This window comes from Astatotilapia calliptera, chromosome 12, assembly GCF_964374335.1.
Source record: "Astatotilapia calliptera chromosome 12, fAstCal68.1, whole genome shotgun sequence".
Lineage (NCBI taxonomy): Eukaryota > Metazoa > Chordata > Actinopteri > Cichliformes > Cichlidae > Astatotilapia > Astatotilapia calliptera.
The window spans coordinates 5,970,176-5,984,922 of record NC_137433.1 but is presented as its reverse complement, the minus strand read 5'-3'; the positions used below and the strand labels follow the sequence as shown (position 1 = coordinate 5,984,922).

At 39.6% G+C, this 14,747-nt stretch overlaps 1 protein-coding gene across 1 annotated transcript in view; it reads right to left on the bottom strand.

Annotated features, from left to right (window-relative positions):
• sema4c (sema domain, immunoglobulin domain (Ig), transmembrane domain (TM) and short cytoplasmic domain, (semaphorin) 4C) overlaps positions 1-14,747 on the bottom strand; it is a 103,607-nt gene that overhangs the window by 19,067 nt on the left and 69,793 nt on the right. Inside the window, exons 4-7 of the mRNA XM_026188233.2 lie at positions 12,699-12,853; positions 3,634-3,696; positions 755-853; positions 312-408 (exon numbers count right to left, since the gene is read on the bottom strand). Coding sequence (XP_026044018.1) covers positions 312-408; positions 755-853; positions 3,634-3,696; positions 12,699-12,853 — 414 coding nt within the window. The remainder of the gene's footprint in view (positions 1-311; positions 409-754; positions 854-3,633; positions 3,697-12,698; positions 12,854-14,747) is intronic.

The window sequence follows — 14,747 nt, the reverse complement described above, 5'->3', positions numbered from 1 at the left end:
AACAGTATGGCGAGAAAACAGATGGGAAATTCTGCATGAGCAGTTTGTCGAGATTTGATGGACATTTAATGCTTCTTTTAGAGCTGTAAAAACTGCGGGGCTGTTCCCTTCAGTATACAAACTGCTGAGATGGAACAACAGAAGCTGACTGTGTGTTTTTGTTGATAATAGAAGTCAATGAATTTCCACCTAGGGATTTGTCTTGCTTTTTGGGATAAAGTGATTCTTTAACAATCCTAAATCCGTTCAGAAAGATCCAAAAACTTTTACTACTATTCCTCACACATGAATATATACATGGCTATACTTACCCACTATAAGGCCAGTGTGCCCCTTGGCGGGATCATACGGGCATTTTCCCTTCCCATCTTCCAGGGCTGCAGCGTTGAGGGTAAAAGAATCTGCATTCTGCAAACGTGCAAAGATTCACACGCACATAATGAGGATCATCAGTACGTATTGACCTACATTGCACAGCTGCAAGGTCTGTCTGTCCGTTGCAAGGACCAGATCTTCACAGCTCGCCATGTTGTCTTGTTGCATCAATGTCACACGATATGCGTGCACGTGTACGCGCACGGGCCTTCACACGTTGGGCTAACCTTTGCCTGAGATGCTTATTTTCCATTGCATTTATTTTTATTTTGTCACACAGTGGTCTTTGCCTCAGGTCAGGTGGCAGAAATCTCAAGTAGACACCTGTCAGCACAGGCTCGCTGTGACTTGCTATCTACGGAGCTACACGTGTACTTACCACGTAAGTGCATTTGGGCTGGAAGGCGTAGGTGCCGCAGGTGTAGAGGAGCGTGTGGTTGTAGCTCTGGAGGAAACGGATGTAGTTGAAACACTCGGTCTGTGAGAGAGTGACGAGGAGTTATTTTCAAGGCAATCGGAGCAGTTTTATCCTCGGCTAAGGGGAGAAACCTATTCCACCACAAAGACTTTCAGAATACTTAACACATCCTCTGAGATTTAGCTTTACTCCAAAGCTTTGCTGTGAATTCTTCTGGATCCTCACCAAACTTGAAAATGCTTCCAGATAAATTCATGTATTAAGAAGGTGCAAAATCAGCCTACATTTACTTTGATGATTTACTTTGATATCAGTCAATATAAACGTGACAGTCCAGTGCCCAATTTAGGATACACTCAAGGTGGTGAAACAACAGAATCATTAAAGTAAATGAGAAAGATGCCGATACATTTAAAAAATATGTGTCTAAATATCAGAATCATTCATGGGAAGTGCCCGTTATTGTCTGCACTGTGACGAAGAATAAAGCTCTTTGAATGGAAATGGAAACAGACGCTCACACATGAGTCATTCTACTGTAGTAAATAAATCAGTACACCAAGTTTATCTTGCCCTCCAACGAGCTTCAAAACAATATCTCTGTCTCGAGGCAGTAATATGAGCAATGTGATGTTTTTAAATTTAGGTTTTCAGCTCAATGCGGTCGCTGATGTAGCATGAGATGTGTCTGGCAGATAGTCCTCCATCAAACTACAATGCTACATAAAAAGAAAACCAATTAAATGTAACAACAGGCATTTTTAAATGCCATATGGTGATTCCTACGTAGTAAGTAAATTAACACATGAAAGCACTGTGAGATATTTTTTATAGTAGATAGTAGATCAGCAGAATAAAAGATGAAGAACAAAAGGAATGTTTACAGCTCTCCCCATCACAGCCCAGCATACTATGGAAAGAGGAGTTTTCGATCTTCAGAAGGTAAAGTTTGAGTATGCATTAGGTTCTAATGAATATTTAAAATTGCTTGAGTCTTTTTAAATCTCCAGTTGCACTAATTTCTAAGCATATAAAAATATCTTTTTTTTTTTACTTCAGTTGGAGGCCGTTTTAGTTAAAGAAGTGCTACTGCTGCTGCTATTGCACTCCAGTGAACTATTACGCCCTTACTCCTTTAAACCCCATCAAAAGTTACGAATGATCAAGAGAAGCTTTAGCTTTATTTCAAAAAGCGCTGTGTGCTTCTATAAAATATTTAACATGACTTCTTGCAGATCATGCTTCCTAAGCAGTGAGAGGTTTTTGCTGAGACTAAAGTGCAGAGCTAGCAGGGACCAATTTACACAGTTTACAAATGTACCATAACTGGTGGTGAGAACTGGAGGATGCTGAATTTTAGTATTATTACAGTGCTGAATATAATTGTAACAAAATTTTCAAAACCAAAAGACCTATTGAGGTTTGTTTGGGATTACTGTGTTACATCTTTTATATGTCATATCAAGAAAAAATACATGTATTAAAAATAGCTTTTTGCTAAGAAATAGGTAAGAAGACAACGCTATAATGGAAAACCTTGGGGACTGAAGAAGCAAATAAAAAAAAAAAGTAAAAAAAACCCCCAAACTGCAGTTCCTTTAGTGGCCACTTGGAAGTTTCTCCATAGCTCCAAGGTTGCCCAGTTTTATAACAGATGGAAAAATACTTACAATCTGTCAGTTTGGTACAAAAATTGATGCTCTTTTTAAAGTAATTCCTTCTGCATAACAACTGTACATAGTATTGTTTTTTAATACACCTTTTTAAGTTGTCTAAAAGCCTTAAATGTTTACATTTTAAGGTGTCTGGACAGTTTTACAAACAGGTGGATGCTGACAAAGGTGGCTGCACCCTTCAGCATGACCTTCCTACATTTTTAATTGAAATGATCTGCCTGTGCTCCAGTTGTGGTGAATGGAAAATCTAGTATTTTTTGTGTGCTAGGCTATTAGGCACTTGCTGGGATCTGTGCAGTACAATTATAGAGTTGATGAATTTACCTTGCTAGCACTCCACCCTCTTGAAAACAACAACAAGAACAACAAAAATTGCTTTACAGTGGTTTGCAGTCTGTCTGTCTTCATCAATATAAAGGTATGGCCAGCCAGAGGTGAGCATAGCTTGTCATATTTATAGCCTGGAAACAACCTGTTAGCTCCTCTACAGCTAGCTAGCCAACACGCTAGCTGTTTGTTGCCTACTTAATTCATATGAAATAAACCACAGACATGTTATATACTGGGTTGCTTAGTAACGTAAGAAATAACCCATGTAAAATCACAGTTACACAATAGTAGATAGCATCATGTCAGCTGTTTCCCTCCACTTCCTCTGTTAGTGTTAGGCTAAGCTAAACAGCTGCTGTTTACATGTACTGTAACTTTCCCACACAGATACAGGATTACTGTTAATCTTTTTATTCAACCCTTGACAAAAAACAAAATGTGTTTTATTTACTAGTGTTTGTTATAACATAATTGTAAAATGGGTTATATAAAAGCAGGTTGCCTTGCAGTGCAACCAATTTTTCATAACATTCCATCATTGTTGGAGAAAGACTTCAGTATCTCTTTTGTTGCTTAACGTAAAACACACACACTGAACCACCTTAAAAGTTGCTGACCCTGTCTGGAAGATGCACGTTCTCTGTGTGCTAATGTAATGACTGGAAGCTTTCCAGTCTGAAATCCCAGACCGGTTTGATAAACTGTAATTGAGTGAGTAGAGGAGTGAGTAATGTTTTCATGCTCTTAGAAATGATTGTCTTAGAAACTACTGCTGCGCTGCCCTTGAGCAAGGCAGGTAACCCCAACAGCCACGTCAACTGAGTTCTACATTACCTGGTTGTTTTTGCCCTTGGCAACACATTCCCTCTTCTTGTCCTGCGGAGCTGGCCAGTCAATCTGGAGAAAGGAAAGAAACAGATGGAATGATGTTATTTGCCTTTTGCCCACAAGTAATATAGCTGTAAGTGTGCTGTCTATCTGTATGTAATATACTGTGTACATACTGCATGCTGTAAATAGGGAAAGAAATTGCCTCACTTGTCTCTAATAAGGTGCACACCGAGACACAGTACCGCAAAAAACAGTCCTTTCCTTTTTTGCCATTTTGTCTAACTCAGCCACTGGGCTCTGTATTCTTAACCACTAGCTGCAGTAACTATAGCAACAACCACCATCTCACAAAAGCAGTATATTTGACAAATACAGTATAGTTCAAAATGTACAAATCTCAAAGATGATCTCTACCAAGAACTAATGAGAGTAGATGCACTTGGATGCTAAGAAAGGCCTAGTTCAGAAAGATGTATTACACTAGTTCTGAGCTAAAGATACAGTAAAGTTAATTAAAACAATCCACCAACTGAGCTGCCCAGGCGGTGCAGAGAAAAGCCACGGGGTTCTTTCCCTGGCAGTCGTGTTCCTGCCCGATCAAACACGCGATTTGTGTTAGGTAGGAAGCCGTGAGGTCCTTACTGCGGAACAATTCTCTGATGATTGTAGCATTGTTTAAAGGATCAAAGACAGACTGAAAAAGGTTCAAATTTAATGCACTTGTACAAACTACCTGTCTAGCTGTGGGCTTTTATCCTCCAAAAGGTAAATTTTTTTGGTAAAAATGTAGGGGGGAAGCAAATAAAAAAAGGAAACATGCACATTCTTTCACACTTTATACGTCCATACTTACTGTTTAACAAATAAATGTCGGTAATTATTTACAGTAGCTACTTTTTTGAAACTGTAACACGTGGCTGAACTTTGCTTTGTGGACACAAATCCAGAGTATGAACTCTGTTTACTAAGAGGTTTCCACACCATTAAAAATAATTATACCAGTCATTACAGGCAGAGAGCAGCAGCATATTCAAAATTAAACTGATTTACTCGACTGGATTTGAACCAACAGCAGTCAAACTGGGTTTTTGCCATATAAACACACGCATAGATAGACTGCTGTTTAAAAATGAGATACAAGTTAAAGCAATAGTGGCTTTTAATGGTAAAAAAGTATGTTTCTTTATTGGTTTCACAAATGTACTTTGGTGTTAGTAGCCCTTATTGAATATTCTGTGTTCACTAGGCAGATGATAGAGCTCCAGTGGTCAAGGTTTAATAAGTGAATAATCATCAAGATCAGTGACTATGAAATATCACCTGTAGGATCTGCAGCTTTAACTAAAGAAAGACCAACTAAAATGAACCAGTCCAGCAGCTTAGTGTTGCTTCCTATCCAGTCCTCATTAGTCACCAGTCATCCCAAGAATTTTTTGCAATTCCCCCTAACACATTAAATATTAGAATAACTATACATTCAGATGGTAGTACTAGCTACCCTCAGCACCAATACCTAATGGCTTATAAAGACAAACCCTATCTAAATCACATTAATGCACTGCCTTAATGATGTGCAGCAGCTTTTAAAACCCTGTTCAGAATTGGCATTAACATGCATCTTGGGAGATCTGATCAAAGCGGACAGCTCCAAGCACACCAGTTCACACCTGGCATTAGAATGCATCTCCACATGTGTCTTGAGTGGCCACTTTTGATTGGATTTCATTTCCCCACTCTATATGCAAATAAATGTAGAACTTACATCATTTCAGTCTGCAAAGACCAAATACTCGTGTCCTGCATGGGTCAAATTTTCCAAACCTGTCCTCCCCCGCAACTGCATAGCACATTACTGGAACTGACCTGTTACCTCCATTTAAGATGCGGGCCCACACCGACGTGCTATTATAAGTCCTACAACCTGTGTCGGTGAATATGCACGCGGGCTACACAATCATTCCCTTCAAAGCGTTTTATTTTGCCTTGCACAGCTGGCCGGCAGCCTTATGCAAAATGAATGTCTAATAATATCCTAAAATATGAATTGGTTTATTTAAAACTATGATACAGCTTCAAGAGAGTCATTTAAAAAAATTGGACAACTAAAGATTTGGTTGAATAGCTGCATACAAACGGCGATATTTGGATATAAGGTCAGTTAATAACTGTCATTAACTATAACAGCCTTACTGACTATAACAAAAACATGTAAATCGGTGATGTCCAGCAAAAACATGACCAGCTGTGAACTGAGCGGTGGAAGGATGTGATGTTTCATAATTGAAAATAATAAAAAAAAAATCTGGCAGTTGATTTGGGTGCTTTTAATGATCTGTTATCAGTAAAGTCATCTAGATGTTAATGCTGTGGTACAGCCATTATTTCTGCAGAAAACAAAACAGCTTTTGTTCCTATCCTGTCGCCCCTGCTTTTGATTCAATGTCAACAGTTTGAGTTGTGTAGGACCAACCTTCAGTTTGGCCAGGACCAATGTTCCCTCTAAGCTGTGCACGTCTCTGCGCACAGAAAATCTGCGTTGCGCACAAAAAAAAAAAATCTAACCTGAATTGAAATTAAAATTAATACTTTAACAATTCTGTTTTGCGGTGTTAGTCAGTAAGTGACTGGCTGCTCCCGTATGGGATTAGAACGATGCCACCTTGTCCCATAGTCCAGCCAATAATGCGATTCACATTTGTATCAACGCAGCTAATCAACGTGGTTGACAGGCTATGACAGCGTCCGTTTGTGCCGACACTGGTGTTTTAGCTAGCAAAGCGGCGTGGCTGATGTGGAGTGAAGCAAAGTTAATGACAACGTGTACAACCATTGGAGATGTGAGCAGGAGAGACGGAACAATTGATGGAAAAAGTGTGGACTTTATACCAGTTTTGATTTTGTGTTGATAGGCCACGTAAAACCAGAGTTATGATAAAAATATATGCAATGTTTGGTTTTCTTCCTGAATTTTATCGTTGTTTATATTTACTGCGGGAAGAAACGGTAAAAACAGCGTTTTATAAGGAAAATGCTCGAAAGCACTCTCCGCCTGTGAGCAAAAACAAAACCAAAAACCCACCCTTTCATATTCGTCCATGTCGACCAATGAAAAAATGATATGGCAACGTGGCATCTAGTTGTTAAGAAACGGGGGGAAGTTTTAGGAGTGACGGTGGTGTTTTGAGATGTGAGAGATTTGAGACATTTATCGCAAATCTTGTGAAGTGAGTGTGTATTGTAGTCAATAGTTTTGTTGTGTGTGTCAGAACAATGAGGCGACTGCTGAATGTTACAGGTGTTACAGGAGTGATACATCTCCTGTTGTCAGGACTGCAGGTATCAGGCTGTTGTTCTCCTTTATCTCATAGTGGACAGAAATTATCTTTTGGAGTGGCACAAATAATTTGTGTGGCATCAAATTTAATGCAGAACAGCTGATTGTTCTGTAAATAGTTTGAAATGTTTGTTTAAAAGCGCATTGGCTGCATTAAAAAAATCAACAACTTTGCAGCTACCAGACCTCATACTCATAATACAAGTCAGAGCTTATATATATATATATATATATATATATATATATATATATATATATATATATATATATATATATATATATATATATATATATATATGTATACAGTGGGGCAAAAAAGTATTTAGTCAGCCACCGATTGTGCAAGTTCCCCCACTTAAAATGATGACAGAGGTCAGTAATTTGCACCAGAGGTACACTTCAACTGTGAGAGACAGAATGTGAAAAAAAAATCCATGAATTCACATGGTAGGATTTGTAAAGAATTTATTCGTAAATTGGGGTGGAAAATAAGTATTTGGTCACCTCAAACAAGGAAAATCTCTGGCTCTCACAGACCTGTAACGTCTTCTGTAAGAAGCTTTTCTGTCCCCCACTCGTTACCTGTATGAATGGCACCTGTTTGAACTCATCATCTGTATAAAAGACACCTGTCCACAGCCTCAAACAGTCAGACTCCAAACTCCGCCATGGCCAAGACCAAAGAGCTTTCGAAGGACACCAGGAAAAGTATTGTAGACCTGCACCAGACTGGGAAGAGTGAATCTACAATAGGCAAGCAGCTTGGTGTGAAAAAATCAACTGTGGGAGCAATCATCAGAAAATGGAAGACATACAAGACCACTGATAATCTCTCTCGATCTGGGGCTCCACGCAAGATCTCATCCCGTGGGGTCAAAATGATGATGAGAACGGTGAGCAAAGATCCCAGAACCACACGGGGGGACCTGGTGAATGACCTGCAGAGAGCTGGGACCAAAGTAACAAAGGTCACCATCAGTAACACACTACAACGGCAGGGAATCAAATCCCGCAGTGCCAGACGTGTTCCGCTGCTGAAGCCAGTGCATGTCCAGGCCCGTCTGAAGTTTGCCAGAGAGCACATGGATGATACAGCAGAGGATTGGGAGAATGTCATGTGGTCAGATGAAACCAAAGTAGAACTTTTTGGTATAAACTCAACTCGTCGTGTTTGGAGGAAGAAGAATACTGAGTTGCATCCCAAGAACACCATACCTACTGTGAAGCATGGGGGTGGAAACATCATGCTATGGGGCTGTTTTTCTGCCAAGGGGACAGGACGACTGATCCGTGTTAAGGACAGAATGAATGGGGCCATGTATCGTGAGATTTTGAGCCAAAACCTCCTTCCATCAGTGAGAACTTTGAAGATGAAACGAGGCTGGGTCTTCTAACATGACAATGATCCAAAACACACCGCCCGGGCAACAAAGGAGTGTCTCCGTAAGAAGCATTTGAAAGTCCTGGAGTGGCCTAGCCAGTCTCCAGACCTCAACCCCATAGAAAATCTGTGGCGGGAGTTGAAAGTCCGTGTTGCTCGGCAACAGCCCCAAAACATCACTGCTCTCGAGAAGATCTGCATGGAGGAATGGGCCAAAATACCAGCTACTGTGTGTGTGCAAACCTGGTAAAGACCTATAGTAAATGTTTGACCTCTGTTATTGCCAACAAAGGTTATGTTACAAAGTATTGAGTTGTATTTTTGTTATTGACCAAATACTTATTTTCCACCCTGATTTACGAATAAATTCTTTACAAATCCTACCATGTGGATTCATGGATTTTTCTTTCACATTCTGTCTCTCACAGTTGAAGTGTACCTCTGGTGCAAATTACTGACCTCTGTCATCATTTTAGGCTCAAAAGTTCAAGTTATTTTTACTTCCAATAGTGTTAACGTACTGCACAGGTCAATGACTAGGTTTTTTTACATTTTCATTGTAAGTGGGCTAAAGCAGTTAATTAAAAGTAGACTAACAGAAATGTAAATGCTGTAATTTGATTATTTTAATAAACCATGTAACTTGGATGGATTAGATGGTGACGTGACCACAGTGCACACGTCTGATGTCGCTCACAGTGGACCAAGGGATCGCTCAGGGAGTTTGTGTGTTCGCTCAGACACATGAAAAATTAGAGGGAACATTGGCCAGGACACATCCATGTAGACCAGCGTTCCCCAACCGTACCGGTTCGTGAGTCCTTTGGTACCGGGGCGTGACAGTTGAGGCTCGGGTGTCAAATTTATGGTTTACAGGATTTTTATCGGTTTTTAGCATCCTCATTTTTATCGTTAACTCAGTTTCCCTGGGTCTTTTCCTGTGTGTTATGAATAAATATTCTATTTTTTTGTACCAGTACTGGTTTTATTTTGTTGTATTTATCCACGACACCTTTAAGGCCGGACATAAACCAGTCCGTGGTGCAAAAAAGGTTGGGGATCGCTGATGTACACAGTGCAGAAAGAATTTGGCCACATGCTCTGAATGTGGTCTGAGAGGTGTGGTCTCATTGAATATTGGATGCACTGCTTAGGTTTGTCCATTCTGACTGTATCACATGGGTGCAAAAGACTGGCTAAATGACACGTGGAAGCACCTCATAATGATCTCAAGACATAATTCAAAAATATACCAGACTGCTTTCTATTCAATTGAACAACGAGGTTTCCTTTCACATAGCCTTTGAAATTGTGCCAATTCAGTCAAAATCCTGTATGCCGCAATTTCTGGCAGTTTATCATAGACTATTTAATGACAGAGTACCTGCTCTGTTTTACAGTCCAAGACACACACCATATGAGCAGAGCCTTAGACAAGTTTATCAACTTAAAAAAAAGTTTCTTTCGAAAGATCCTACAGTTTTTTTTTTACAGTGTGGTTATAATACAACAAAAAAACCCATTTATTTTGGGAAATAGCACTATTACAGGGCCACTTAGTTTCAGCATTTTGAAATGCTCTGGTAGTTATCGGCCATTACGTCAGCACAAATAACGCTACCGGTGCTTTGGCCATTAGCAAACCCGCGAAAACAGAAGTGGTTCGCAAGTAACAGAAAAATATTGGTTAAACTATTTTGAGCAAAGGTGTGTGGATCTGCAAATGTCACATCATGTAACGTACCAATGGGGTCAGTTATTCACAAATTAAGAGCAGTGTAATAAGTTTACTGTGTGGAAGTGGGCTCTAAATTGCCAGAACAAGGTGAACTGGTCCATAAATGGAACTGACTGAAATTCATGAAAGAAAATTATTCAATGAAATAATCCACAGTCATCACGGGAAAAGAAAATAACTAAATAATGCAGAAGAAAGCACTTCAAACACAGATGGGAGCTGCTTGTCTTGAGAAAGTCTAAATGCTGAGAAAAACATCCCTAGAAAATATCCAGGGAAGAAAGACAGACAGCAGCAAAGAAATAAAAGAGAAGCAGTTAAAGCAAAGAAAGGAGGGGGTGAGAGAGTGATGGGCAGGTGGTGACAGAGGGGCTGGACTATTCCCTCGTCCCTGTTCAGTTATTTTTCTGACTTGGCTTCTTCCGTCTACATTGCACACTGGGGGATGACAACAGGTGATCTTATCATTACTGTAAGACTCATAACCCTCACTCAAACAGCCTGCGGCTGAGCCAGGGTCTGTCAGTCTGTGTGGGTATGTGTGCGCATCCAATAATTGCTCATTACAGCAGTAAATCAGATAGCAATCCCCAAACCGCTGCAGGCTGCTCACTACACCTTCATTGCATTGCTGTAATTGTATTGATCGCAATATGGACCAATTATTGAGGGAACAAAGCAAACCCAGATTGAGCCTTTGAGGGTTTAGCATCTCTCTGTGTGCAAGTGTTTGCGTGTCAGGTCAAGTCAAGGGTATTTATAGAGCGCTTTAAAGAAACAGGTTTACCCCAGAGTGCTTTGCAGAAAAACAAGATCCACAAATTAAAACGAGGATGGCAAAAAAAAACAAGACTGAATGAGTGCACCACGAACTCTGAGGAACAGGACCAAAGCCTGGGCAAGGATGTGTGCGAGTGCCTGTCTACTCCCACAAATTCACAGTGGATATGTTTGTGCTGATAGAAGTGAAATATTGGAGGCAATAGCTGCACACATTATCATCTTAATATCTGGCAGCTTACTTACAGCATTGCTGTGTGCAAATTTCAAAATAAGACTAGTTGAATAACCTTGCAAAACAACTGTAAATCATGATTACAAAATAATTAGAGCTTTAATTTTATAAAGACCATTTTTAAAATTTGCCAAGATGGCTCTTATTTATGACTGTACCAGTCTGAAGATATTTTATTGTTAGCTTAACTCAGCTGAGGGATCTATAGAGCTAAAATTCTTCTTTTTTTCTAGCTAGCTAGCTTAACTAAAATAACTGCTAGCTAAACACACATATCACCAGACCTTCAGCCAATATTAAAGCTAACTTTGTCATAAAACCATTTTTATGACAAAGTTACCATTAATACACTTTTTGTTAACCACCTACTCTGTACAATGTGAAGTGCAATGCTGTAGCATCAATATACTTTGGTAAGGATAGCTATGCTACCTGATAAGCTAGCATTAGCAAAGAGCAGCAAGAGTCTTACAACTTTATAATCTATCATACTTTTATCTGTACAGCATTATGTTCAAGTTCCTGTTTGAATTAGGATCATGCTTTTTAAAATCTCCTTGTACTTATCTTGCATGCTTATGTTTTAGTATAAATTCGGTCTTTGGCTCTACATAGCCAATGGGATCAGTTATTCACAAATTAAGAGCAGTGTAATAAGTTTACTGTGTGGAAGTGGGCTCTAAATTGCCAGAACAAGGTGAACTGGTCCATAAATGGAACTGACTGATGCTAATACAATGGTGTGCTGTTTCCTGCTCTTTCAAAAAAAAAAAAAAAAAAAGCTTAAAAAATACATGTGGGCCAATACTAAGGCAACACAGTTTCTTTATTGAAATGTTGACACACTGGAAGCACACAGCTCTTAATATATTTTATTATATTCTTGGCCCTTCGAGGATTATTACATTTTGAGAATGTATTCATTTGCGTGGCAATTTTTACAATCTAAGCTTCAATGTGGCCTGCAGTGTTAAGAAAAAATACAGGCCAGACTGACAAAAGACCCAACAACTAGTATTACTCAGTCGACTTTGTTATTGTACTATAAAGTCCTTTGATTGCCTGCCAGAGTATGTCCAGAGTATGTGCTCTCAAATGTCATTGAGTCCAAAAGGAAAAAAGAATAGAATAAGGTCATTCTGTTAGTTAACAGACTTCAAAAAAGTGTGGCACAGGCAGAGATTATGTTTAATGTTTTCTTCCCTGTTCATCCAAGCTGAACCTTCATAATTTTTAAAGACTTTCTATAATAATTCTATCACACATGATATCATAATTGAATTTGGTCTGTTTAAATTAAGTATTTGAAATGTGTGTTTATCTCTGCGGCACTCTGTACCAAGTCGTGCGGAGGATGTTTTTTGTTCCTGAACTGTCCATCATGAAGCAGTGTGATATTAAATCTTATGTGTTATCATTTAATTTGTTGCATTTCTACAAAAGAGTTTGAGAATGCGTGGGTGTTTGCAGTGGCAGTCGGGTGGTAATTATTTTTCTTGAAATCCTTCCTTGTCCTTATTGAACTGTAATGTATTTGTATCTCTTTCACTGTCAGAAAAAAAGCTTTTAAAGTGCATTCATGTGCTTATGTGCGCTTTACCTGTGGCCTTAGCTGTCTGCTAATGTCATTGGGGTCCAAGGCGAACAAAGCCTCCCGTGCTCCGACGTACAAGACCCTCTCGTGGTCAGACAGAGTCAGCATGCTGTAGTTGAACACTCCCGGCACGCTAAACCTGGCCATGCTGTCCAACACATCTGGATCAGGGGACACAGAGACATCGGTGCATTACATCACATGATAACGCATAGCTGCATTTCTTTTGGCTGATCTGTTGACAGATGAATAACACCTGAGAGGAACATTTCACACTCTCCTTCGTGAAATTTGTTGATGTCTCAGCTCATTCGCACCTCCAAGCCTCACCCACTCCACCGCCTATAGATTAGTGTCATCCACCACGATTCATCTCTCCCACATCCTTTTGCTAAGATTTCGTGTTGTGCCAGCACACAGCCATTAAATGCTACCCAACAGAGTGCTGCCTGTGCCATGAGAGGTTTTTTTGGTGTCACTAAACAAAAAGTTGATACATACTTTTCGGTTTATATTCATTAAAATGGTCTGAGAATGAACTGCACGTCGACTGGTCTGGGCTCTGTTTTTGTGGCATCATAAAAATATCCCCCCCCCCCAAGATTTAGTTTAACTGACAAAGATTTTAATTAAAACAACACAGCTGAAGTTAGGAAGGAGGTCAGACACGTCAGGTCTTGAAGAGTTTGCTGAGACTACCCACAATATCTAGCTCGAAGATCTCCTGTAAATTATTCCTGCACGATGGAGCACTGCACAGAAAGCTTCCCAAGCTCTGTATTTACTTTGAGAACCTGGAGCAGAAGCCGTGTCTTCGGGGAAAGGCTGATAAGTTCCAGATCTACATGTCAGCAGCGAGATAAGGCCGGCGTCTATTTAGAAAAGCTGTGCAAATAAACAAGAGGCAATGATGCTCTCTCAGACCAGCCCTTGTTTTGATGAAGAGTGCATGGGTGTGTACCATTACACCCAAACATTATGAATCTAATAGCACAGTTTTCCAAAATCTAGAGCTTTTAAAGGGAGCATATCAATGAATGCAGATGATTGATCTAGGGCTGATATAAAGACTGATAGAGTGCACAATCTGCAGAATCGCAACTAACTTTCAACGGCTTCAATCAGCCGGCGCTTTAATGCAAGTTTTAAAAGTGCGTTTGCTATGAGCCAGAAGCCGAGATGTTTGTATTCATACACTTGTTCAATAAAAATTCCATTAGGAGAGGTAGTTTTCAAATTGAGAAAATCGACTAATCTTGTTTTGGAAAACAACTTAAATTGTGTTTAGCCTCAATTTAACACAGCTTTTAGGCCAGAGATTGTTAAAGCACTTATAAACTCAGCATTGCAGTATTACAAAAAGAAGAAGAAAAAAAAAATCCTCATTCTTTGAAAAGGAGCAGAGTAATCCAGGCTATACAGAGCAGCAGTACACAACAATACAGGGATTTAAAGTTGGACCTGTTGGCATTATTATTTCAAATGGAAAATGCAAATGAAAGCGCGATTAGAATCTTGCACTCCCACACGTAGATCACATTTTAATGCAAGGCTTTACGAGCCCATATAATGCTTTGTTTATACAGCTTTTTGCACGTGTAAAAGGTCTGCAAACCCCTCAAAGCAGTCTGCTTTTTATATACTTGCCAAAGCCATACGTCTAACTTTGCACAGCACAACAAAAGTTTTGCTGTCAGCTGCTAGAGAGAACATTCACTCCTAGAACTTGAGGAAGTGAAGACGCAGTGGCTTATTTATTTTTGATGGCAGAACCTTACATTATTATAACAATTATAGCAATGTTATCAGAATCAGAATCAGAATCAATAAAGTATTCTGATTCTGATTCTGATTCTGATAACATTGCTTGAACAGAGCTACATCTCGACATTATGATGCTGAGGGACAATTAGAAACTTTTCACATCGACTTTTGTGCTACAGTGCACTCCATGCCGAGCTGGCAGTGTTGGTAGTGTACCCCAACCATCCACATGTGTGAAAAGGCGACTTGGAGAGCGCAATCTAACAGACTAATGAAATATTGCTGTAAAGA